Source organism: Panulirus ornatus, chromosome 19, assembly GCF_036320965.1.
Source record: "Panulirus ornatus isolate Po-2019 chromosome 19, ASM3632096v1, whole genome shotgun sequence".
Taxonomy (NCBI): Eukaryota; Metazoa; Arthropoda; class Malacostraca; order Decapoda; family Palinuridae; genus Panulirus; species Panulirus ornatus.
In genome coordinates, this window is record NC_092242.1 from 3,341,865 (window position 1) to 3,369,364 (window position 27,500).

The 27,500-nt window shown below is 47.7% G+C and overlaps 1 protein-coding gene across 3 annotated transcripts in view; it reads right to left on the reverse strand.

Annotated features, from left to right (window-relative positions):
- LOC139755319 (arrestin homolog) overlaps positions 1–27,500 on the reverse strand; it is a 143,955-nt gene that overhangs the window by 75,145 nt on the left and 41,310 nt on the right. For all 3 annotated transcript variants that reach the window (XM_071673452.1, XM_071673451.1, XM_071673450.1), the window contains exon 2: positions 12,353–12,394. In XM_071673452.1, coding sequence (XP_071529553.1) covers positions 12,353–12,369 — 17 coding nt within the window. In that variant the 5' untranslated portion in view covers positions 12,370–12,394. The remainder of the gene's footprint in view (positions 1–12,352; positions 12,395–27,500) is intronic.

The window sequence follows — 27,500 nt, forward strand, 5'->3', positions numbered from 1 at the left end:
TGTCTCTTGTGTATATATACTATCTCTCAGTCTCCCTGTATCCGTTAACTCTATCTAATTCATCTCTCTCTCACAACACATAATCTCTGCTCCGACTTGTCTCTCTATCTCCTCCAAATTACCTCTTTTTTCCCATGTCCTTTGACTTATACTCATTATCTCTCTCCGTCTCTTTACATTATCTCTCCTTACTTTGTCTCTTCCCTTTTATATTTTACATCTATTCATTATCCCTCTTACTCTCTTCCTTGTATCCTATCTATTTACTAATCTCTTTTATTATTTCTGTCTTTCCCTGGCATTAACGTCCCTCCCCTCCTCTGGCTTGTCCCTGTGTTGAAGTCAACCACCTTCCCATCTTCATTCCTTCCTTCCTTCCTTCCTTCCATAATCCTCACAATTTCTCTTCTCCGTCTTGATCCTCCCTTCCCTGGTCTACGCCCTCCACACGTTCTATCACCAAGCCTAACTCACCCCTAATTTATAACAATCTAACATCAACACATCTCTATCTCCTACATCAACACATCTCTATCTCCTACATCAACACATCTCTATCTCCTACATCAACACATCTCTATCTCCTAATATAATAATCTAATAACAGCTCTAATTAAACACTGGCTTTTTAGTTCTCATCTAACATTGGTTCATCTTAACTTTAAATCGAGTTTTCAATTAAACATATGATAGTTTTAGTTCTAATTTAACATAAATATTAACCAGACATTACATAAAACATCTGGTCCAGAGATATATGTTCTGGCCTTCGCTATGTCACGTGGTTAGTGGTTGCCATGGTAACACAACGTAAACATTTCTCGCATTGATAATCATGGGCTGATGATAACACTGTTTCAGCAGTTCAAGTGATCAATTCTTTATTTCAAATCATCTCTCTAGTTTCTAATTTCCTGTTCTGAGGAGAGGAAAATATTAACATTAAACGTACATATTCTATATATAAAGATCTTCCTTTGATTAAACGTACATATTCTATATATAAAGATCTTCCTTTGATTAAAAGTACATATTCTATATATAAAGATCTTCCTTTGATTAAACAAAAATCTGGGGTCTTAATTACATCGCCTTGGCAGAGATAAAAAAAACATCCGGGGGCATGAAAATGCCCTTTGTGGGAGAAAGATTCAACGAAGATCAGGGTCAACAGTACTGATGAGTCGACCTTACTCACCAAACTTCTTATGACAATGTATCTCTCACTTCCCCCTTAAACCCCTCCACCCCCACAGCACTGTACAGAAAATTCAGTATTAATAACGCTCAATAAAGAAAACGTAATGTGAGGATTATCATAATAGTGTACGTCCTTATGGTCATATCTCAATGATCGTTCCAAAATGACCAGGAACTATTACGTGTACTGTGCTCACATAACAGACACAACACCTGTCTGCTGGGAGGGCCGCCCCTCCTCTGGAACGCCCGCTGGCATAAACACGTTCTCAAATTTGAATCGCCAGCGGTAACGGTCGCTAACCGGCGGGCGGTTACAACGCCACGCAATACATCCAATTCCAATTTGAATACTGATTTCTGAACGGTCGAGGATGTTGGGTGTGTAGATTCGAAACCAGGAGAGAATGGACGAAATCAAAGCTTACCTCTCGATACAGATGAAAAAGAAACTGATTGATGGAATACATGAATGTGAATCTGTATCGAAACTACAAATGATAGTGAGACAGAGATAATGACTATATATATATATATATATATATATATATATATATATATATATATATATATATATATATATATATATATATATATATATATATGACTGGTTGGTAAGGTTATTTAATGTATGTATGACTCATGGTGAGGTGCCTGAGGATTGGCGGAATGCGTGCATAGTGCCATTGTACAAAGGCAAAGGGGATAAGAGTGAGTGCTCAAATTACAGAGGTATAAGTTTGTTGAGTATTCCTGGTAAATTATATGGGAGGGTATTGATTGAGAGGGTGAAGGCATGTACAGAGCATCAGATTGGGGAAGAGCAGTGCGGTTTCAGAAGTGGTAGAGGATGTGTGGATCAGGTGTTTGCTTTGAAGAATGTATGTGAGAAATACTTAGAAAAGCAAATGGATTTGTATGTAGCATTTATGGATCTGGAGAAGGCATATGATAGAGTTGATAGAGATGCTCTGTGGAAGGTATTAAGAATATATGGTGTGGGAGGCAAGTTGTTAGAAGCAGTGAAAAGTTTTTATCGAGGATGTAAGGCATGTGTACGTGTAGGAAGAGAGGAAAGTGATTGGTTCTCAGTGAATGTAGGTTTGCGGCAGGGGTGTGTGATGTCTCCATGGTTGTTTAATTTGTTTATGGATGGGGTTGTAAAGGAGGTAAATGCAAGAGTCCTGGAAAGAGGGGCAAGTATGAAGTCTGTTGGGGATGAGAGAGCTTGGGAAGTGAGTCAATTGTTGTTCGCTGATGATACAGCGCTGGTGGCTGATTCATGTGAGAAACTGCAGAAGCTGGTGACTGAGTTTGGTAAAGTGTGTGGAAGAAGAAAGTTGAGAGTAAATGTGAATAAGAGCAAGGTTATTAGGTACAGTAGGGGTGAGGGTCAAGTCAATTGGGAGGTGAGTTTGAATGGAGAAAAACTGGAGGAAGTGAAGTGTTTTAGATATCTGGGAGTGGATCTGTCAGCGGATGGAACCATGGAAGCGGAAGTGGATCATAGGGTGGGGGAGGGGGCGAAAATTTTGGGAGCCTTGAAAAATGTGTGGAAGTCGAGAACATTATCTCGGAAAGCAAAAATGGGTATGTTTGAGGGAATAGTGGTTCCAACAATGCTGTATGGTTGCGAGGCGTGGGCTATGGATAGAGATGTGCGCAGGAGGATGGATGTGCTGGAAATGAGATGTTTGAGGACAATGTGTGGTGTGAGGTGGTTTGATCGAGTAAGTAACGTAAGGGTAAGAGAGATGTGTGGAAATAAAAAGAGCGTGGTTGAGAGAGCAGAAGAGGGTGTTTTGAAATGGTTTGGGCACATGGAGAGAATGAGTGAGGAGAGATTGACCAAGAGGATATATGTGTCGGAGGTGGAGGGAACGAGGAGAAGAGGGAGACCAAATTGGAGGTGGAAAGATGGAGTGAAAAAGATTTTGTGTGATCGGGGCCTGAACATGCAGGAGGGTGAAAGGAGGGCAAGAAATAGAGTGAATTGGAGTCATGTGGTATACAGGGGTTGACGTGCTGTCAGTGGATTGAAGCAAGGCATGTGAAGCGTCTGGGGTAAACCATGGAAAGCTGTGTAGGTATGTATATTTGCGTGTGTGGACGTGTGTATGTACATGTGTATGGGGGGGGGGGGGTTGGGCCATTTCTTTCGTCTGTTTCCTTGCGCTACCTCGCAAACGCGGGAGACAGCGACAAAGTATAAAAAAAAAAAAAAAAAAAAAATATATATATATATATATATATATATATATATATATATATATATATATATATATATATATATATATATATATATATATATATATATATACATATATAAGGCGTTAGATATCTGCAGAGAATTATAACCAATATGCATATATTTCCTCTTCACAATAAAGATATGCAAATTGTCTTTCATAACTTGTAAGTGAAGAATATAAACTGTGACGTAAGACTGTATAACAAAGGGTAATAACATACAATTTAACCAGAGTATGATTGCATGGAATGTGATACGATTCAATACCTCTCACAAGAGAGTTACAACCCTTGAACACAGCACTGTGATCCGTCTGCACAACCGAACAACCACTGAACACAATGGTCAAACCTGAACACAACAGCACTGAACACAACGGTCAAACCTTGAACACAAAGGCCAGACCTCGAGCACAACCCTTACGCATAGGTGGCCCGGCCTGTGACCCAACCCACCAGAGCCCATACTCCGGGGTCGTGCTACGGTGCCCCTGAAGGGTCGTACTACCGTCCTGCTCAAACTATCGTTACATCGAGACGACACCCCACCCACCCCCACCCCCTCCTCCTACAACCCCCCCTCGTAGCACCTCGCAACCAGCATCAGGGTCGTACGACACTCGAGAAAACAGCGGCCAGGGACGCTGAAGCCGCCACGAACACATCTCTGAAGTGAACGAAGACGAAGTACACAAGGAGGAGGAGCCAGCCATGACCAGAGCCAGCCACAACCTACCTTCCCCCAGGACCGGCTCCCTGCGGGCCCCCGCGCCCCTGCCGTTCATCAGGTGGATATTATGAACACTTAACCACCTACTGCACAACGTGACTGAGTTAAGCTCACTATGGGATGAATGCATGAACAATTCTCTAAGTACTTCCACAAATGTGTGGCGTCACACAGGCCCTAACCTGGAGAGAGAGAGAGAGAGAGAGAGAGAGAGAGAGAGAGAGAGAGAGAGAGAGAGAGAGAGAGAGAGAGAGAGAGAGAGAGAGAGACTTTACCTCTACGTACATCATGTTGGTCGTTCCACCTCCCTGCAGGGCCGGGGCAATAACGGGTTAAATTGCTTTACCATAAAACTTAGAATTAGGCGGGAAGTAGGGGGGGGGGGGGCGCTACCCCACCACCAGGCGCACATCCTCAAGCCAAGATTAGTCCTTCCAGCCAGACTACATATGGGCGAGTTCTCTCTCTCTCTCTCTCTCTCTCCCCTTGTCTTCCCGACGTATGTCCTTGTCTAACCCCATACGCTGCTTCTACATATTAACCAGTAGAATCGGAACTGGTCTAATGGATGGATAATAATTTTCTTTTTTCTTCTTCAACCACGGTAGCTGGAAATACGACTGTCACGTGACGTAGTATCATGATACAGACTGTCACGTGACGTAGTATCATGGTACAGACTGTCACGTGACGTAGTATCATGGTACAGACTGTCACGTGACGTAGTATCATGATACAGACTGTCACGTGACGTAGTATCATGATACAGACTGTCACGTGACGTAGTATCATGATCATGGCCTGACCTGCGCACGTAATCATCCTCCAGTTATCATCCACGACACACTACAGCCGGCGCTACCACCCGCAGCCACAGGTTATCGTCCTCGCCTCACACATACCCTGGCTATCGTCCTCGACTCACACATACCCTGGTTATCGTCCTCGACTCACACATACCCTGGTTATCGTCCTCGACTCACACATACCCTGGTTATCGTCCTCGACTCACACATACCCTGGCTATCGTCCTCGACTCACACATACCCTGGTTATCGTCCTCGACTCACACATACCCTGGTTATCGTCCTCGACTCACACATACCCTGGTTATCGTCCTCGACTCACACATACCCTGGTTATCGTCCTCGACTCACACATACCTTGGCTATCGTCCTCGACTCACACATACCCTGGTTATCGTCCTCGACTCACACATACCCTGGCTATCGTCCTCGCCTCACACATACCCTGGCTATCGTCCTCGCCTCACACATACCCTGGCCATCGTCCTCAACTCACACATACCCTGGCTCATGCCAAGGACAAGTCGACTCGACCCCCTCACACACACCACATCGATCGAATTCCCTCTACTGAATGTACGCCTCCCGCCCCTGTGCATGCTCAGACACCAGTGGCTTAAAGTCTCCTTCACTCCATCTTCTATCTCCCTCTTGATCTCCCTCCCTTTCCCCTTCCTCCCTATAATTTTGACATATAGATTCTCTTCGTCAGTGTTCCCTCACTCACCCCTCCATCCGTCCGAACCATTTCAACACACCTCGGTCAAACCATCTCAGTCAAACTGCGGGTCACAAGCGATCAATCCTGAGACACCTCGTCTCCCTCACATCCACCTTCCTCCCTCCCTGTGCATTCAAGGCCCCTACAGACTGGTGTCCATAAACTATTGGGACTTCAAACATAAAACATCTTTACCCCGACACACAGTGACCTCTCCTACTCGTACCTCCGTGCGACGAAGACTTATTGTCCCCCTTCTACAACCAGCTTCAGACCCCATGGTTCCACCCCTCTGCGACGCCCACACCGCCAGGTCCTCCCACATCAAGACTCGCACTCAGACCCTCCTGTCTCGCTACCTTGCCTCACCTCATTACCTCAACACCGTTCACGTTACCCCTTAACTTCCTGACACACACACACACACACACACACACACACACACACACACACACACACACACACTCCCCTCGCACTTACCTCCCCCACCACTCCGTCCATGAACAGAATAAATGGCCATGGTGACACCACCACCACCACGCATCCTTGACGCCCACCTACCTTCGCCAGGAGCCACACACCCTCCTCCCACCTGGAAAATACGCCTGACTTTTCCTGGTAAAAATATCTCACTGCATTTAGCGGTTTTCCTCCCGCGCCAGATGCGTCCGTGGCACCTTTCACAAGCCATAGCTATCAACCCCACCACAAGCTTCCTCACTCAAGATCCATACATGCCATACACGCAACCCCCCCCCCCCCTCTCTCTCTCTCTCTCTCTCTCTCTCTCTCTCTCTCTCTCTCTCTCTCTCTTACTATCTCTCACGCAAATTCTTCCAAGCAGACACCTGCACCACACAGCCTTTCTACCACTCCTGAAGCTACGTCCATTCCTCGCTGATCTGATGCTCTAAGTCCGCGACGACCCTCTCGATTTCCACTCTCTCATACGCCTTACCAGAAACACTCATCAAACCTGTGCGTACATCTAGGATTTCAACCTGGACCATATCAACGTCGAAAAGCCTGGCTGTCAATCAATAACAGTTTTATCCCCTGTGTGTATATATATATATATATATATATATATATATATATATATATATATACATATCTTCGTCAAAAATTTATTTGGTTACCGTTTCCTGCATCAATCTTCACCTAAGGAAACAAAAAACTGGACACAACTCCCTCACACTACTGGCCTAATTAATACCCCCCCCCCAAGGGAAGGAGGTAATTAAGAATGAAACATTGGCGTTTATGTGTCCACGGAACTTTTGTTTGTTTGTTTTTTAAGTCCTGAGTAATTAAGAGAGTTAGTGTGTGTGTGTTTTTTTGTCGCCACAACAGTCGTCAGTTTGTGGGAGAGCAAGTCTTTGAACAAGTGGGTCAATGATGAGTCTGTCTGTGTGGGTCGGTGAATATGTATATATTCTACCACACATCAAAGCCACCTCGACCCCTCCCGTGTCTGCAATGACGTCACAGGACCGGAGGAGTGTCGATAGGCCGACCGGTCCCCTAGTGGCGTCCGGCAGAACTGGACGGCACACATGGTCCGGTCTCGCCTCCTCCGGTATAAACATCAACAAATCTAACGTGAAATTTAACCGAAAAGAAGAGAAACTTCCGTATTACTGTGACACCTTGTGTCTGGCTTGGTCGCAATTTTCTTTTTAATTTTTTTCTTGTAAAAGTGTGAACCATCCATCGTCAGGAGGACCTGTGGTCCACACAGGTCCGCACGAATGACGCGTAAGTCCCTCCGCTGTCTTAAACACCTGCCACAGGACCAAGGACCCTGCCCTACCCTGCCACAGGACCAAGGACCCTGCCTTACCCTGCTACAGGGACCAAGGATCCTGCTCTACCCTGTCACACAGACTGGCCTTCATCCCCTCTTAATTTCCAACTCCTCCCTTCCTTCAACTTTCACTTCTTTCACCGTCTCCCTTCCTTCAACTTTCAATTCTTTCACCCTCTCCCTCCCTTCACGCGCGCCATCCATCACTGATAATGATCACAACACCACGACTTGCCGGCAACTGAAGATAATGTAATGTATGGAGGTGCACACCACCTCCCCTCCCTCAACCAGTGTAGCGCACTTCTCCCTCCCCCCTCGCGCAAGTCAGTACAAGCCTCACCCACTCTCCCACACTCAGCACAACCCATTCCCTCCACCGCTGTTATTACAAGGCTCTCCCACACTCAGCACAAGCCAGGCCCTCCCCTCTCCCCACCGACCTGCCTCGCCTCCCACATCGACTATTCACTTCCTGAACCTTTTCAAATGACGGAGGCGAATCATCTCCTGCTGACGGATCCCTGAGAGAGAGAGAGAGAGAGAGAGAGAGAGAGAGAGAGAGAGAGAGAGAGAGAGAGAGGGAGGGAGAGACTATCCCCGAATGAATGAACGTAAGGAGGAACTCTTTAAGGTCGACGACGGTTCGTCAAGTCAGAGAGCAGCCTCCTGGCGCAGGGAGGGACGAGGGCGTCTCTCCCCCCAAGAACACCCTCATCAAACCCCAGGACAGAGCACGTCCGCCTCTCACGTGTCGTCCGCCGTCCTGGCAAAGGTTTCACCTCACGACGCCTCAACACTCCGCCCAATGACGTCTCACGCATTTAGTCCCTCACTAGCACAGACCAATACCCCGCCCTCCAGCCACAGATCAGGTGGTCTCTAGGTGTTTCTACATCGCTAGAGACCACCTAGACAGGTTTCCCGATCTCGAAAACACCGCTAGAGACCGCAAGGCCAGGTTTCTAGATCTCTAATCAACGGATGGAAAGAGATACCACACAAGGGTAAGATGTGTTCGGGCCGCTGCCACCACCACTAATTAGGATGATTTTATCAATTCCACCTGTTGTGCGGGTGACCGAGCCAGGGAGGCGGGAGTACCCAGGGAGAGGCAGGGAGGGAGAGGTCGAGGAGATCTACAGCTCAGTATAGGGAGAGGCAGGGAAGGAGAGGTCGAGGAGATCTACAACTCAGTACAAGGAGAGGCAGGAAATGAGGGAGGGAGGGAGGGGGAGCTACAGCTCAGTACAGGGAGAGGCAGAGAGTGAGTGAGGGAGGGAGAGCTACAGCTCAGTACAGGGAGAGGCTCAAGAGGTTCTGGTCCTATTTATAACCCAGATGTTGAAGGTGCTGAAGGATGCGCTCCTCCTCCTCCTCCTCCTCCTGTTGTTGCTGTTACTGCTCCTACTTCCGCTTTAAGCAGACAGAAAGAGAGAAAGAGTCCCTGGGCCGGAGGACACTCACTGATCCAGATGACGTTACGTCTCTTTCTTCTCCCCAAATGTCTGAATTCCTTCCCCAGGTACCTACAGACCCTCCCCAAGTATCCACAGACCCTCCCCAAGTATCCACAGACCCTCCCCAAGTATCCACAGACCCTCCCCAAGTATCCACAGACCCTCCCCAAGTATCTACTACTACGCATCTAGTGACCCCCCCCAAGTATCCACAGACGCTCCCTAAGTATCCACAGACCCTCCCCAAGTATCTAAAGACCCTCCCAAGTATCCACAGACCCTCCCCAAATATCTAGAGACCCTCCCTACGTATCTACTGACCCTCCCCAGTGAGATCTTTACTTCAGTTGGCTAACCAACCAAGGAGACGGCTGCCATGACCCAGTTCTGGAGGGAGACACACCCCACATGTTATCTCCCTCCTGCGCGGTGACCATCGAGAATCAACACACGGTCCTGTGTCTGCCACAATCACTGCTGCGTCCTCCTGTATGTGTGTGAGAGAGAGAGAGAGAGAGAGAGAGAGAGAGAGAGAGAGAGAGAGAGAGAGAGAGAGAGAGAGAGAGAGAGAGAGAGAGAGAGTCTCCCTCGTCACAACAGGAGGAGGGACACTCCCCTGCTCCTGTTGACCAAAACGACCCATCGTTCACTCCCCCACCAACCCTCCCTCCCTTAGAAATGTTATCTGGGAGGGAGTGGGAAGGGGAGGGTTGTTGATCAAACTCCAGCCTGACCCTCCAAAGACCAAGATCGCCCTGATGACCCCTCGACATAAGAGCCGATGTTCCTCGCGTGCCGGCAATATTGCTCTGTCAACCCCAGGCTACGTCATCAGACTACGTCGTAACACGGGTTTAATTTCCCTTCACTCTACCACAATCCCTACAGATATAACTATATTTATATATATATATATATATATATATATATATATATATATATATATATATATATATATATATATATATATATATCATTATCTTTCTATTATACTCTGTCGCTGTCTCCCGCGTTAGCGAGGTAGCGCAAGGAAACAGACGAATGAATGGCCCAACCCACCCACATTCACATGTATATACATAAACGCCCACACACGCATATACATACCTATACATTTCAATGTATACATACATATACATACACAGACATATACATATATACGCATGTACTATACATGCTGCCTTCACTCATTCCCGGCGCCACCCCACCACACTTGAAATGACACCCCACTCCCCCCGCGTGCGCACGAGGTAGCGCTAGGAAAAGACAAAGAAGGCCACATTCGTTCACACCCAGTCTCTAGCTGTCATGTGTAATGCACCGAAACCACTGCTCCCTTTCCACATCCAGGCCCCACAAAACTTTCCATGGTTTACCCCAGACGCTTCACATGCCCTGGTTCAATCCATTAACAGCACGTCGACCCCGGTATACCATATCGTTCCAATTCACTCTATTCCTTGCGCGCCTTTCACCCTCCTGTATGTTCAGGCCTCGATCGCTCGAAATCTTTTTCACTCCATCCTTCCACTTCCAATCTGGTCTCCCATTTCCCCTCGTTCCCTCCTCCTCTGACACACACATCCTCTTTTTCAATCTTTCCTCACTCATTCTCTCTATGTGGCTAAACCATTTCAATACACCCGCTACTGGTCTCTCAACTACACTCTTTTTATTACCATGCATCTCTCTTACCCTTTCATTACTTACTCGATCTAACCACCTCACACCACACACACACACACACACACACATATATATATATATATATATATATATATATATATATATATATATATATATATATATATATATATATATATATATATTGAAGTAAGGCCACAGTGATGCGTGTGGTCAAAGCATCTGCTGATGATACCCAGAGAGAAAAGTAATAATACAGTATAAGCCAGAGCCCACTCCCGTGTATATGACATCTGCAGGGAGCACTAAGGAGTAAAGTCTCCCCTGTGGATGAAACGTACACGAGAACGCACTCGGCGTCTTCCTGTGTTTCATGTCTTCCTCGCTTTTACCCGGGGGTGGGGGGGATATATATATATATATATATATATATATATATATATATATATATATATATATATATATATATATATATGTTTACGTATACGTGTGTATACCAGCGAAAGCGGAAGGGAACTGGCGACGTCAAATGACCTGCGATGGACAGCTATCATTGGTCGGATGGGGGAGTGGACGCATGCATCTCTCATTGGTCAATATAATCTTTCCCTTTGATCTCTGACCTTTGTGAACCGACCCAGATCATGCCGTACTGTCCTGACGGTTCAGAATGCAACACAAGTAACGAGACGGTGTTGTGTGGGTGTTTTTTCCTATGATGAAGGTTCCAGTCACGGACAAAAGCCCACATCATCAAGGCCGGGCCTTAAATAGAATATCGAGAAAATTTGGAAATGGAAAAAAAAAAGACAAGGGAAAATTATTTACGAATTTTTAAGTAAGTGAAAAACCTGTCTTATGAAATATGCCAGGTCCTATATAGTTATTGGGAAAGAAAAGAGAAGGTAGAGAGTTCCAAAGCTTCGACGTGTAGGGAAAGAAACAGGTATCAAAACGGCCCACCCTTGAGTTGCCGATGACCACACAGTAATCATGTGAGGCAGCAGCTTGCCCAGTATTGCCAGGTCTAGCTAGTGCTGTGGGCACACAAGCAACCAGCTCTCCAAGATGAATCTACACTACTGGTTTCTGATTGAGTTAGGTTCTACCCCAATATGGACTTTGGTCACCTTATTAGTAATCTACCTGAGCAGTGTAGATGATTGCTAGACAAGTTGAAAACATCAACAAGACACTGTGTGTGTGTGTGTGTGTGTGTGTGTGTGTGTGTGTGTGTGTGTGTGTGTGTGTGTGTGTGTGTGTGTGTACATATTCTAGACACACCAGATGCCTGACAGAATAATCCTCTATAAATACACATGAAGCGGCACCTTCCCCACCAGCGTAACCATCTACATATATCAATATGCAAATGACTCCATTAAGACGTGAGGAGGTGCCCACCATCAGGATATAAACAAACCTATATCGCCAGAATATAAACAAGTCTATATCAACATGATGTACACAAACCTTTATCGCCAGGATATATAAAAAAAAAAAAATCTATATTACAATGTATAATAAACAAACATCACTAAGATGTAAACAATCCTGTATCGCCAGGGTGTAAACAAAGCTACATCACCAGGATGTAAACAAACTTACATCACCCCACTGTTATCTCCCTTCTCCCCATTGCTCATTTCCTCCCTCGCCTCTCCGACCCCCCCACCCCCGGGCCTAGCAAGACGCCCCCAAGTCTATCATGGAAGACGTGAGCGGGTTGCTTACCTTGCGTGGTTCATCATGACGGACACACCTTTGCCACGCCACCTGCAGCAGACAACATCCAATTAATGTCTTCTTATTAAATCCTTCATCATAAGACAACAATAACAAGTACAGAAACAGTAAGATTATACAAATGATACTACTGGTAATGTTTGAAATGCTACTACTACCACTACTAACACTGATAATAATAATAATAATAATAATAATAATAATAATAATAATAATAATAATAATATATGCATATTACTTCTCCAACGACAAATATAATTTCACACTTTAATGATTTACATTATAAAACAGGAAAAAAACCAGCAGCAATCCTCGCATTGTACGTATTATTCCAAGTAAATGTAATATCTATTAGTCCGATATCAAAACATTTCGTATGAACTATTTCTTTTTTCTTTAACTGGAAATAAAAGCTTTTATTTTGACACAATACACGAGGAACAGATACAGTCGTAGAATTTTACATACTAATGTCCCGGTCACTCATTATGTATCTTCGTCTATGTATTCTTGTCTTCCTGAACATAATATATATACAAGATTTTCCTTCGTATATCCTAGAAATATTCTTTCCATCCTTGTATCACTTATATGTATTCTCTCTCAAGTCGTATACCTCTTATCTGCAGCCATATCCAGCCATATGGCTCTCGCCTGTAGCCTCTTTCATGCCGTATATCTACCTACAACCCGACACGTCTCCGGCATCACAACTCGTACACAGGTTATTCATCCGTGTATAACAATTGTGAACGTCGGCTGTAGCCTCGCCAAGCGGCGATGAAGGACCATACATTACCATAGTAATGAGCGTTTGGGACGACGACACCAAGACGGGCGTTATGAACCAACTCTTGACACATGCCAGAGTTTCGGGTCGGCTTCTGCCACACTAGGCAATCACATGCAGATGTGGCGAGGCTCGGCGGTGGCGGTGGTGGTGGCTGGATGTGGTAGCGACGCGCCACAACAGCAGCCTCCCTCTGGCCCCGGTGTGATGCAGGGGGAGGTGTGTGAGGGGTGAGGAAGGTGCCCAGCGTTAGCAATCATTATGATGTCGATATGAAGTCTGGGAGGTCAACATGGGAGAAGCATCTCAGGATGTGCCATGATGTCTGTGTGATCCGCAGACGTGTCTGTGATTGTCCATGACATGTGTCTGTCTGTTTCAGTGGCTACAATGACTTATTTCACTTGGGAGGAAAACTTGCGAGAGTATATAAGCTTTTGAGCACGACGCTACTTCACCACCGGGTTCACACAACCACCGGGTGCACACAACACAACACACAACCCATCAGGGATTATTATTTGCTTGCCAATTTGGCTCTGTGTTTACCTCTTGTCTGTACGTCTATTTGTCTGCTGAACTGTGTTCAGTTCATGAGTCGCCAGGGAACAATCATATTTACATTTTTCTCTTTTCCTTCCTATGTACAGACTACAAACTTCCTTCATGTTTGTTCTGCTTCACATTTCCACAACCATTCCTTCCTTTTCCTTCCTTCAGCTTCGCTGGGTACAGTAACTTCGTATCTTACCTGTACGATATTCTACAGTTTATAACTACTTCGTTTATCTTTCCAGGCGGGAAACTCTCACTGGCCCCAGGTGTTCAGAGAATGGCATGTGAATTTCTCCAGTGTCTTCAGCAAGTGGAACAATCGGCATCTTTTTTTATTTCCCCAGTGGAAGTTGTAGGTGGGTGGTGTAGCACTAGGTTAGATGGTGTGGCCTTGTACCTGGTGCCTGGTCCTGGCGCTCTGTGTGTGTGTGTGTGTGTGTGTGTGTGTGTGTGTGTGTGTGTGTGTGTGTGTGTGTTCTGGCCGTCAAGTGTCCTTCCTTTGCCCCCAGCTAGATGTCTTTTCGTTCAGCGTCAGTATACACAGGTGGGCCGCTGGCTGGCTCTCACTCCTCAAACAAACCATCTCTCTCTCTCACACAGAACACTTGACAGCACCTAACCCACACGACGTGTTCTCCATGACTCGAGTTTTTCCCTCGTGCTCGCCCCCGGTCCCGCCCTTATGACAAGATGGCGCAAGTGTTCTCTCTCTCTCTCTGTCTCTCTGTCTCTCTCTCTCTCTCTCTCTCTCTCTCTCTCTCTCTCTCTCTCTCTCTCTCTCTCTCTCTCTCAATACAGAAATATCATAAAAATCAAAATACCGAAAGAACAAGCAAAACTGAGGATCAAAGAGAACAAAATATTCTTTAGAGACCAACAGGGAAGGGGGTCAGAAACGCTCCTGGTCTGAGAGAGAGAGAGAGAGAGAGAGAGAGAGAGAGAGAGAGAGAGAGAGAGAGAGAGAGAGAGAGAGAGAGAGAGAGAGAGACCTTGTCCCAAAACACCTCCGCCTGACTCTGGGGATCATGTAGAAAACGGGATGAGGAAGACCTTCCCTCATGTTCCACTCACTCGCTCTAATAGGAAGTCAACCGAACACAGGATCTGGTGATATATGATGTACAAATATACGATTGCTGATGATTAACGAAACACACACACACACACACACACACACACACACACTCTTTTGTCAGGGAACGTATAATAAAATAGCCATGTATTCTCTTCAGCACAATACCATCTATTGACATTATTCCCTGGCCTGATGTGGTTTACTGATAAAGACTGTTTATTCCATCATGAGCCAATTCATTCGTCCACTTTCATGTGCCGATGACGTACGCCATCAAACGACACAACGTAAAACTAACCCGGGAAATCGCACCCCAATAAGCCTTTGATCATTTATTTCCCGTTGCTTGACTCTGTTTTTCCTCCCACTTCCATTGTTCCCCCGTTTATTTTTTTTTCCACTCCTCCTCTTCTGATGTATTGAAAGAGACATGTCATAAACTGGATAGAATTAATGACGGTGCCCCACCCGTGACAATTGGCTAAAGTCAATAGAGGGACATGTTTTTCTTTTCTAACCCCAGCTTCCGTTGTCCTCAAAGGTCAAGTGCATTGTGGGTTAATTGACTTGGTTTATGCTTGTTAGAGGTCACCTGTGCTGTGCCCCATGTCCCCTGCACCTGTTGCCCGCCTCTCACTGCTCCTCTCCCCTGCACCTGTTGCCCGCCTCTCACTACTACTCTCCCCTGCACCTGTTGCTCGCCTCTCACTACTACTCTCCCCTGCACCTGTTGCCCGCCTCTCACTGCTCCTCTCCCCTGCACCTGTTGCCCGCCTCTCACTACTACTCTCCCCTGCACCTATTGCCAGCCTCTCACTACTACTCTCCCCTGCACCTGTTGCTCGCCTCTCACTACTACTCTCCCCTGCACCTCTTGCCCGCCTCTCACTGCTCCTCTCCCCTACACCTCTTGCCCGCGTCTCACTACTCTTCTCCCCTGCACCTGTTGCCCGCCTCTCACTACTACTCTCCCCTGCACCTGTTGCCCGCCTCTCACTACTACTCTCCCCTACACCTCTTGCCCGCCTCTCACTACTACTCTCCCCTGCACCTGTTGCCCGCCTCTCACTACTACTCTCCCCTGCACCTGTTGCCCGCCTCTCACTGCTCCTCTCCCCTGCACCTGTTGCCCGCCTCTCACTACTACTCTCCCCTGCACCTGTTGCTCGCCTCTCACTACTACTCTCCCCTGCACCTGTTGCCCGCCTCTCACTGCTCCTCTCCCCTGCACCTGTTGCCCGCCTCTCACTACTACTCTCCCCTGCACCTATTGCCAGCCTCTCACTACTACTCTCCCCTGCACCTGTTGCCAGCCTCTCACTACTACTCTCCCCTGCACCTCTTGCCCGCCTCTCACTGCTCCTTTCCCCTACACCTCTTGCCCGCGTCTCACTACTCTTCTCCCCTGCACCTGTTGCCCGCCTCTCACTACTACTCTCCCCTGCACCTGTTGCCCGCCTCTCACTACTACTCTCCCCTGCACCTCTTGCCCGCCTCTCACTACTACTCTCCCCTGCACCTGTTGCCCGCCTCTCACTACTACTCTCCCCTGCACCTGTTGCCCGCCTCTCACTGCTCCTCTCCCCTGCACCTGTTGCCCGCCTCTCACTACTACTCTCCCCTGCACCTGTTTGCTCGCCTCTCACTACTACTCTCCCCTGCACCTGTTGCCCGCCTCTCACTGCTCCTCTCCCCTGCACCTGTTGCCCGCCTCTCACTACTACTCTCCCCTGCACCTATTGCCAGCCTCTCACTACTACTCTCCCCTGCACCTGTTGCTCGCCTCTCACTACTACTCTCCCCTGCACCTCTTGCCCGCCTCTCACTGCTCCTTTCCCCTACACCTCTTGCCCGCGTCTCACTACTCTTCTCCCCTGCACCTGTTGCCCGCCTCTCACTACTACTCTCCCCTGCACCTGTTGCCCGCCTCTCACTACTACTCTCCCCTACACCTCTTGCCCGCCTCTCACTACTACTCTCCCCTGCACCTGTTGCCCGCCTCTCACTACTACTCTCCCCTGCACCTGTTGCCCGCCTCTCAGCCTCTCACTACTACTCTCCCCTGCACCTGTTGCCAGCCTCGCCCAACCACCAACTTTTCCACTGTCTTCAAATCCCTCCTTCACCTAACAGTCTTCGTTTATCTCCCTCTCGGTTTTCATTCGTTGAGCAGCATGTTTCCCTCGTTCAGCTTTCATAGTATGACCTTCTAAAGATAATTAGTTCAACATATTTCATCCGCCTCAGTAATCGTTAAGCCTCGTTCACCTGCATGTTTTTAAATCTCACGTTAACCGGCGTTAAACCCGTCACTTTATCGTTAAGCAACTGACTCATTTTCTCCATACAATCTCCTCCCATATGCAGGGCATTGTTAAACCTGTCTTATCAAGTCTATTACTTAATTCATCGTTAAACATCCTCCAGTCACCTCTCCGTTGAAGCATCACCTGTTAAGCTTGAATCAACGTCACTTGTTAACCTTGCTTAAACATCACTCCGTAAAGTCCTTTCTCAAGCCTTCGTTAAACATCGGTTGTTACCACCACCCTCCCTCCTCGTTTAGACATCGATCGTTAACCTTCGTTAAACACCACTCGTTAAAGTTTGTCAACCTTCTTGCTTTTCATATCCGGGTCACTGTTCTTCTTACCTAACAAGCCGAGGTAATTGGTCTTAACGGGTCTTGATGTAGGAATCCGCCATTGAGCCTCGTTGATTAGAACCAACCTTGGATAAAAGACAAGGATCTCTCTCTCTCTCTCTCTCTCTCTCTCTCTCTCTCTCTCTCTCTCTCTCTCTCTCTCTCTCTCTCTCTCTCATCATCATCATCCACCGTAGTCAATGGGTATTGGGAGCGTTCCGACCGCAAGCATTTTCATCAAACACATCCACGATCAAGCGAGCTGTTCGTACCGGCAACTTGCCTTCTGCAAAGCGATTTTATTCGTTTACAAAACATTCCCCCCCCCCCACCCCCACACCCCATCCCCCGCCCGCTGGTTGGGAGATAATTGTTTACCAACTTAGGCTGGGGTCCAGCACCACAGCTGTGACGACCAGACCAGGCCAGGCCAGGCGACAGACTGTGACACGGCTCGAGGTTCCCAGGGATGTACGTCCGGGGACATGGGCCACCTGTAAACAGGACTCATGAGCCTGTCAGGGTTGTCCATATCCGGGAACATGGCCTTCACTGACAGGCCCAGCCAGTGGACTCCTGCCCCAGCCGCTGCTCTCACGAGGTCTGGTGGGTCAAAGCGCAGGCGTGTCGTTGGGAGGAAATCCATATAAGTATACCCTCATATGAGTTACGTACGTCTCACAAGACTGACATGATACTGTCATCACACTCGACCCCGCTCAGGGACGACAGACCCCCCGAGTGCCACTCGACCCTGAAGGAAGAGGCGACCTGGTCCCTCATCTCCCTTCCTCTCTCTCTCTCTCTCTCTCTCTCTCTCTCTCTCTCTCTCTCTCTCTCTCTCTCCAAGATCTTCCCCCCCACGGGGAGTGGGGGGGGGGTGTTTCAAGGGTCAAGGTCGCAGTGGTGGCAACAGCTGAGGAGGAACACCACTGGGGGAAGCTCGCTACCCAGCTGACGGATCGCTGGAACTTCAGGTTGGTCGGGCGAGCCCAGGGCGGTCCCGGCAGGAGGCCCTCGTCATGCAGGGGAGGCAAGGGGGGGGGGCCTCCTGCTGGAGAGGACCTCCTCCTCCCTCACGCCACGACGTAAGACACGCCCAACACCGGAGAACAGTCGGTCAAGACGAATGTTGAACACTGGAACACACGAAGAACACTGGAGGACAGTCGGTCAAGACGAATGTAGAACACTGGAACACACGAAGAACACTGGAGAATGAACGTAAAACACAAAGAACGTCGGAAAACAAGTGAATAAGCACTGGTGAACAGATGGAACACTGGAGAACAGCCACAAATTAACACAAACCACTGGAGAGAGGAGGAAGGTGGGTGGCATACCAATGTGTGTACAGGAGGTGGTAACCCAGGTCTGCCGCCCAGGTGGCGATATGGTCGTGTCGGCCATGGCGGAGGTCCTCGGCCGACACGCGAACACCTAGGCCGGCCTTTGGGAGATGCTTCGCAGGATCCACACACATCGAAGTGAGGGAGACGGTACAACCTTTTGACTTCGACTGCTGATGGAGCCTGGGGCAGAAGGAGGAGGAGGAGGAGGAGGAGGAGGAGGACGCCAAAACTGGTCACCACCACAGACGCAAGCACATTCCCCACAAGCCACCATCACCGCTCGGGTAACTGACTGACTGTTCATTACGCCAATTACCATCCGTGACGACTGGTGCCAGTCTAGCCACCACCTCCGTGCAACAATCTGTTACAACAACAAGTCCCAACCGATCATGACGACGCCTCGCAAATAAACCCCACCTCCCCATCCAATCAGCGGCACATGGCCGCTGGCTTCTCTGCCTGACCAGACGGACGCTGGTTCCAACCAGACAGAACTAATTAAGGAAGACGAGACGTACGTCCGGAGGTGAGGCGTACGTCCGGAGGAGTTCAGTGGTTATTTCCAGCAGCAGCAGCAGCAGGAGGAGGAGTGGAGGACCAGTCTCCTCCGCCAGACACCGCCCCGCCACCCCAGTATAAATAGGGCCGACTCCCCGCCACTCCTCGCCAAACTTCCGACTCCGAGTGAGGTCATTAAAACAACTTTTTGACAATAAGAAAAGATCGTTAAACCCATCAACGCATAAACCATCTGCCCCCACCCCCCCTTCCTCCCTCTGACCCACCACCACTCCCCCATGAGGGGACGCTAAGGGTCAGAAGTGACCCCCTTCCCTCCCTCCTCCTCCTCCGGGAGAGGAGACGGACCCGTCACGCTGTAGTGGAACATCCTTCCCTCCCCCCCCCCCCCCAGGACGCGCCCCCAGACTGCCTCACGTCTTCCATCTCCCCCGGGGGGAAGCGGGGCTGCATCACCCTGCACCCGCCCGCCCGCCAGACATACAGACTTACAGACACCGAAAAAAGAAACTCCGGACCTCCGACCATACAAGCTTGACTGCGATCACGTCTCTCACGGTGCCTGAGACAGATGTGAAGCATCTTCAATAAATATCTGTCTCTACAGGACGAGAGAGAGAGAGAGAGAGAGAGAGAGAGAGAGAGAGAGAGAGAGAGAGAGAGAGAGAGAGAGAGCTGTAGCCTCGCCAGGCCGCCGCCCACAATGTCCTCATGATGAACTAGGACCCATCCATGAGGCCGCTCAGTAGGCCATCATCTGCAAACACATACAGAATGTTTGGGCGAAAATTGGTAATTCAGGCCGCGCGATATTCAACATTTTTTCATAACTGAGATTTTGCGATATACCGTGAATGGCAAGTGCCAACGGTGAAAATGGGAAGTGCCAGCGGCGAAAACGGGAAGTTGCGCTTTCGTTTCGAGGCCTTTCTCCCAGCCGTATCGACTCAGCTGTCCTCTTTGTAAGGAGTGTGTAGCTCGCGACCAACCTGTCCAGGGTCAAGACTGCTGAGGCTTCGTCACGCCAGCAAAGTGGAGCACTGTGTCGACTGCATCCGTGACCCACGCCACTCAAGCCTGGTCGGAGGAACAATTTTCTAAGTTGCTGAGACAAAATCTTAAAAACCAAAGCATGCCCCAACAGGCAGCAGGACCCAGACAATAAAACCATCTACGACAACCAAGCAAAGCAAAGCCATTCCTGGCGCTACACAAGCCACCAACACGCCCCTTTCTCTTCTCTCTTCCTAACCCGCTCATCCGTTAATATATTCCCTGAACTCTTTAAGACAAAAAAGAACATTGACTTAATTCATACCCGACAGACATGGGGTAAAATTTCCTGTGCCAAAATTTTCTACTCGAGAGAGAGAGAGGGAGAGAGCGGAAATAAAAAGTTCACGAGACAAACGGGGAAAAGTTTAAAGAGATTATAAACACAAAGTTCAAGGAAAAGAATAAAAGACTCTATTACAAGTTCGACTCACATAGGAATCGAGTTCAAGAGGATCAACAGAGAATATTCTGCCTCTCGATCCTCCTCTAATACATGTATAAAAGAACCTCTCTCTCTGTCTCTCTCTCTCTGTCTCTCTCTCTCTCTCTCTCTCTCTCTCTCTCTCTCTCTCTCTCTCTCTCTCATCTACGTAAATTTTTGTAGCACTGGTAAAAAAAATATATATATTCGCAATCCTCACTTGATTTAACTCCCCCCCCCCCCACCTCCCCTCAACCCACCAGGGTTCTCTTCTTCATTAACGGGGATTAAGAACCCCCTCCCTCCCCCTCCCCCCTCCCCCCACGTGCACCTTCTCTCCTGAGGCTTAGCTCATATGACACCCGCTGAGCTCATATGAGACTCGGTACGTAGCACGTCCCCATACTCGCCCGCGGCTCACACACACACACACACACACACACACACACACACACACACACACACACATCAAAAACCATCTTACTTTGAAGTTTACTTAGTTTCTCACGTTTTACAAAATTGTGTTTCAAATCTTGTGTGATCCTATTTCTTTTTCTCGTCTCTGACTTGACGTCAGAATCGAATTTGTTCCACTTGACTGTTCAGTATCCCCCTGACCTCAGGCCCTCCAGCCTGAGCTGACATCTTTGACTCTTTGTGTCGGTTCAGCTTTGATTCATTCTAATTCTGACTTCGGGGTTCAAATTCCTCTTCCAATCTCAACCAGATGGTCGAATCCCTGACTGTGAATGTGAGTCAAGTCATTCTGACTTAGTGTTGAAATCAGAATTGGATGCTGAATTATAATTTTGACTTTGTTAATGGGTTTTACATTATTCATAGACATATTGTACATACATATTCTATATCAGTTACAGCTGCTGAGAGAAACATTACATCATACAACCCACGTACATAATGACATCATCATGCAACCCACGTACATAATGAGAACAACATACAACCCACGTACATAATGAGAACAACATACAACCCACGTACATAATGAGAACAACATACAACCCACGTACATAATGAGAACAACATACAACCCACGTACATAATGAGAACAACATACAAGCCACGTACATAATGAGAACAACATACAAGCCACGTACATAATGAGAACAACATACAACCCACGTACATAATGAGAACAACATACAAGCCACGTACATAATGAGAACAACATACAACCCACGTACATAATCATCAAGAAGACCTGTGATAATTACCCCAGAGATTAGGTAGGTCGTTCTGCTAATGAGACCCCCCTGATGAAGGACGAGACTAAATGTGAAACTTTCAGCCAGTAATTATCTCTGGGGGTCAACGTCACTGTTAAGGCGATGGAAAGTCTTTGTGTTGTGGTTCTTTCTCTCTTCTGACATCCAGGCCCAGGGGGAGGGTCATGTGATGATGTGTTGACGTGTTACGGTTCAACACGCCTTCAGTATTATTCTCCTGGCAAGAGCGAGTCCACTATAAGACCAGGAACCACGTAAGATTATAATCGAACACCATTTGAAGTCTCTGAACCTACACATCGGCCGCCAGCTGAGCATCGGCGACCGATTTATAATCTTCGATTCCTCGTTCGTGCAAGGCACTACGTACGCGTGATAACAGTCCTGAACACTTGAACACTTGAAGACGGTGTTCAAGACGAGTGACATATCAATCAAAAGAAAACGTGGTTAATTATACGTTGATATATCATGTAATGAACCGACGTATAATCATAAATGAATAATTAGCTATCTATATGCTGCGTGATCCATATCCGTTAATACTTTCATCACATAAACAGATCACGTGGATGTGATTGGCAACGTTCATAATACGAATGCCAGATGTCACCAGAAGCCATCATATAACACCCAACCACAATGTTCCGGAGTAGAAAACGGCGGATGGGCCCCAAATCACAAATATAGAATCCCCATTGAAAATAATGACCGAACCACGACCCTGGCTCGTACAGTGAACGACCTCAGTCGATCGTTCGCCAACTCGATGTTATCAGCATATAACAACGTATAACCCACACACACACACACACACACACACACACACACACACACCCTGGTCACACTGACCAATAGACCCGGGCCTGAGCCAGCTGGGTTAATCCCTTGGCTCTTCTCCTCTTCCAGGAAAATCCCTTTTCCAATCCTTCCTTTCCTATCACCTAATCCCGTCTTTCTTCGAAAACCCGACCGTCTCAGATGAAGATCAACACTAATAAGCTTAGCTCCAGTCCTCCCACACCACCACATACAGTAAGGCAAGCAGCACCTCCAGAACCTACGCACGCACACCCACGCCATCTACACCCGCACACCCGCGCCATCTACGCCCACACACCCACGCTATCTACGCCCGCACACCCACGCCATCTACGCCCGCACACCCACGCTATCTACGCCCGCACACCCACGCCATCTACGCCCGCACATCCACGCCATCTACGCCCGCACACCCGCGCCATCTACGCCCGCACACCCACGCCATCTAAGCCCGCACACCCGCGCCATCTACGCCCGCACACCCGCGCCATCTACGCCCGCACACCCACGCCATCTACGCCCGCACACCCACGCCATCTACGCCCGCACACCCGCGCCATCTACGCCCGCACACCCACGCCATCTACGCCCGCACACCCACGCCATCTACGCCCGCACACCCGCGCCATCTACGCCCGCACACCCACGCTATCTACGCCCACACACCCACGCTATCTACGCCCGCACACCCACGCCATCTACGCCCGCACATCCAGGCCATCTACGCCCGCACATCCACGCTATCTACGCCCGCACACCCGCGCCATCTACGCCCGCACACCCACGCTATCTACGCCCACACACCCACGCTATCTACGCCCGCACACCCGCGCCATCTACGCCCGCACACCCACGCCATCTACGCCCGCACACCCGCGCCATCTACGCCCACACACCCGCGCCATCTACGCCCGCACAGCCATGTCTGGTCTTAGAGGAACCTGGGAACACCTGCAGGCGTTGATGATATGTTGTTCTTGTCATATTTTCTCGACTGGTGATTATGACGGCGGCCGACCTCAACGACCCTGGCAGGTCAGAGACCCAGATAACCACGAGACGAGTAAACTGGCCACAGAAACCAGCCAGATCCTGACTGATTGATAAAGCAGCATCAGAGTTGAGCCCACGGGATCAACCACTCTCCAAGTTTTCTCCTCTATTTTCCCACTTACCCCCTCTCTCCCCTCCCCCCCCCCGAAGCCTCTCAATTAACCCCCCCCCCTCCAAACAACCCCTTCCCCTCCCTTCCCCCAACCACCACCCACCTCATAGTCTCCACCTCACCAAAACCGTCCCATCCAGCTCACGAACAGTAAAGATATTCGAACCTATATATATATATATATATATATATATATATATATATATATATATATATATATATATATATATATATATATATATATATATATATATATATATATATATATATATATATATATATATATATTCCCACTCCTCCTCTAGCTACCTACCTACACAGGAGACAAACCTCATCAGATCAACACTACCTGAGGATTCCCGTATCCGGCAGGAGGAGGAGGAGGTCTCCAGGAGGAGGAGGAGGAGGAGGAGGGTGGCCACCTGCCGGGCGCCTCCTGTGTTCTGGCAAGGACCAGGACGCGGTAGTTCGTCTGTCGCCTTTAAGTCGACTCACAAAAGTTACGGCAGCGTTAGCGTCACGGTGCGCCGTACTACAGCGTCTCCAGGAAGACATATAGAACCAAAACATCTTCATTAAAGATGTGACCCCCAACATCTGGTGGAACGATCCAGTCTTCCAAGATACGATATCAATGTAAACAATCAAATCTGGTATTCTAGTTCATATGTTATTCCTCATGTGTTATATATATATATATATATATATATATATATATATATATATATACAGTCCTCTTTTCGTGTCTTGCTGAGCCGTCGTGTTCTAAGGAATAAGGCACACAAGAGTTCGACCTTCAGTAACGAACCTGAGAAGCCTCGAAGTTACGGTTCTGTCGCCTACGGCTTCGAACCTCTCGGTTCAGATACGGGAGTCGAAGCTACTGCTCTCTCTCTCTCTCTCTCTCTCTCTCTCTCTCTCTCTCTCTCTCTCTCTCTCTCTCTCTCTCTCTCTATCATGGGTCCGACTGATTACGAACCCAAGAGCTCGAACCCACTGCTCTCTCTCTCTCTCTCTCTCTCTCTCTCTCTCTCTCTCTCTCTCTCTCTCTCTCTCTCTCTCTCTCTCATCAGATGGCCGAACCCGGGGATCGAAGCCCCTTGTTCGTCCCTCGTGACCCCGGACGGGTCGTGAACACCCGGACCACAGTTCACCACATAACAACGTTACGTCAGTCTTCCGCACGATATAACAAGCAATTTGGTTGTTATGAACTCTTTTTAACTGCTTTTTCAGGGTGATACGCTCTTCCATCTCTGTTTTTTATTCTAAATAAAAATTATTCAATTTCACATAGTTCACTTTCTAATAATAACACATCAAATTCGTAAAATTACGCTATATATATACATATATATATATATATATATATATATATATATATATATATATATATATATATATAAACATTCGCCATTACTCGCGTTAGCGAGGTAGCGTTAAGAACAGAGGACTAAGTCTTTGAAGGAATATCCTCACTTGGCCCCCTTCTCTGTTCCTTCTCTTGAAAAATTAAAAAAAACCGGGAAGGGAGGATTCCCAGCCCCCCGCTCCCCCGCTCCCTCCCCCTTTTAGTCGCCTTCTACGACACGCAGGCAGGTCGTTGTAGCAGACATGGTCGTATAATAATAACATGGCGGCTGAAATTACATCGTTAACTTCTTACATTAACGACCACGGTCGTTCCTCTCCCCCCCTCCTCCCCCCCAGCTCAAGTAACATGTTCAAATCTCCCCCAACCCTCCCGTGTGTGTGTGTGTGTGTGTGTGTGTGTGTGTGTGCGGCCGCGACCTAACGTAACGTGTTAAGTAACATTCCCTGCCCCAGGTCTGGTGGTGGTGGTGGTGGTGGTCCAGGCTGGGGGTTTAAAGGTGTTGATGTCAGAGTCAGGCTGGGTCAAGATGCTGTGGCCCATGAACAAGATGTTATGATCCTGATACTTCAGCTCTCTCTCTCTCTCTCTCTCTCTCTCTCTCTCTCTCTCTCTCTCTCTCTCTCTCTCTCTCTCTCTCTATCTATCTATCTATCTATCTCTATCTATCTATCTATCTATCTTTTCATTTTTCTTTCTTTTAAACTATTCGCCATTTCCCGCGTTAGCGAGGTAGCGTTAAGAACAGAGGACTGGGCCTTTGTGGAATATCTATGTATCTATCTATCTATCTGTCTATCTATCTATCTATCTATCTATATATATATATATATATATATATATATATATATATATATATATATATCCCTGGGGATAGGGGAGAAAGAATACTTCCCACGTATTCCCTGCGTGTCGTAGAAGGCGACTAAAAGGGAAGGGAGCGGGTGGCTGGAAATCCTCCCCTCTCGTTTTTTTTTTTTTTTTTCCAAAAGAGGGAACAGAGAAGGGGGCCAGGAGAGGATATTCCACAAAGGCCCAGTCCTCTGTTCTTAGCGCTACCTCGCTATCGCGGGAAATGGCGAATAGTATGAAAAAAAAAAAAAAAATATATATATATATATATATATATATATATATATATATATATATATATATATATATATATATATATATATATATAGTTCATTAGTGCTAAGAACACCCGTCACATACAACATAAAGCAACACATCAAAAATAGAAATAATATATCATTCTTCACTTGTGGAAAAGCAATCAGGCGTTCCTCACAACATACAACTAACAACCACAAATACTGACACAAGGGACAAGTACATTAGCCTTTTCCATTCAACGCCACAGTAAGCGGTGCTGGGGGTCGAACCTGTGTACCGGAATAACCCAACCCGACCTAAGACCATTGTGTTGCCACGGATCTACCCGGCATTACCGGGAGGCCACACAATAGGGGAAACTAGGGGAAGGACACACAATAAGGGAAGGGGAAACTAGGTGAAGGTCACACAATAGGGGAAGGGGAAACTAGGTGAAGGACACACAATAGGGGAAGGGGAAACTAGGTGAAGGTCACACAATAGGGGAAGGGGAAACTAGGTGAAGGTCACACAACAGGGGAAGGGGAAACTAGGTGAAGGACACACAATAGGGGAAGGGGAAACTAGGTGAAGGTCACACAATAGGGGAAGGGGAAACTAGGTGAAGGTCACACAATAGGGGAAGGGGAAACTAGGTGAAGGTCACATAATAGGGGAAGGGGAAACTAGGTGAAGGTCACGCAGTAGGGGAAGGTGAAACTAGGTGAAGGTCACGCAACAGGGGAAGGGGAAACTAGGGGAAATGGAACGGAGGCTACCTTGCTGTTTCAACCCCTTCCAACCCCCTCCCTAACAACTGTAATCGACGCACGATCAGGTATAAGGCTACAAGGGGTTATACAGGTTCATACAGGCTACACAGGTTTATACAGGGCTACACAGGGCTATACAGGTTTATGCAGGGCTATACACAGATTTTTACAGGGCCACACAGGGTTATACAGGGCTACACAGGATAACAGAGGGTTATACAGGGCTAAACAGGGTTACACAGGACCACAC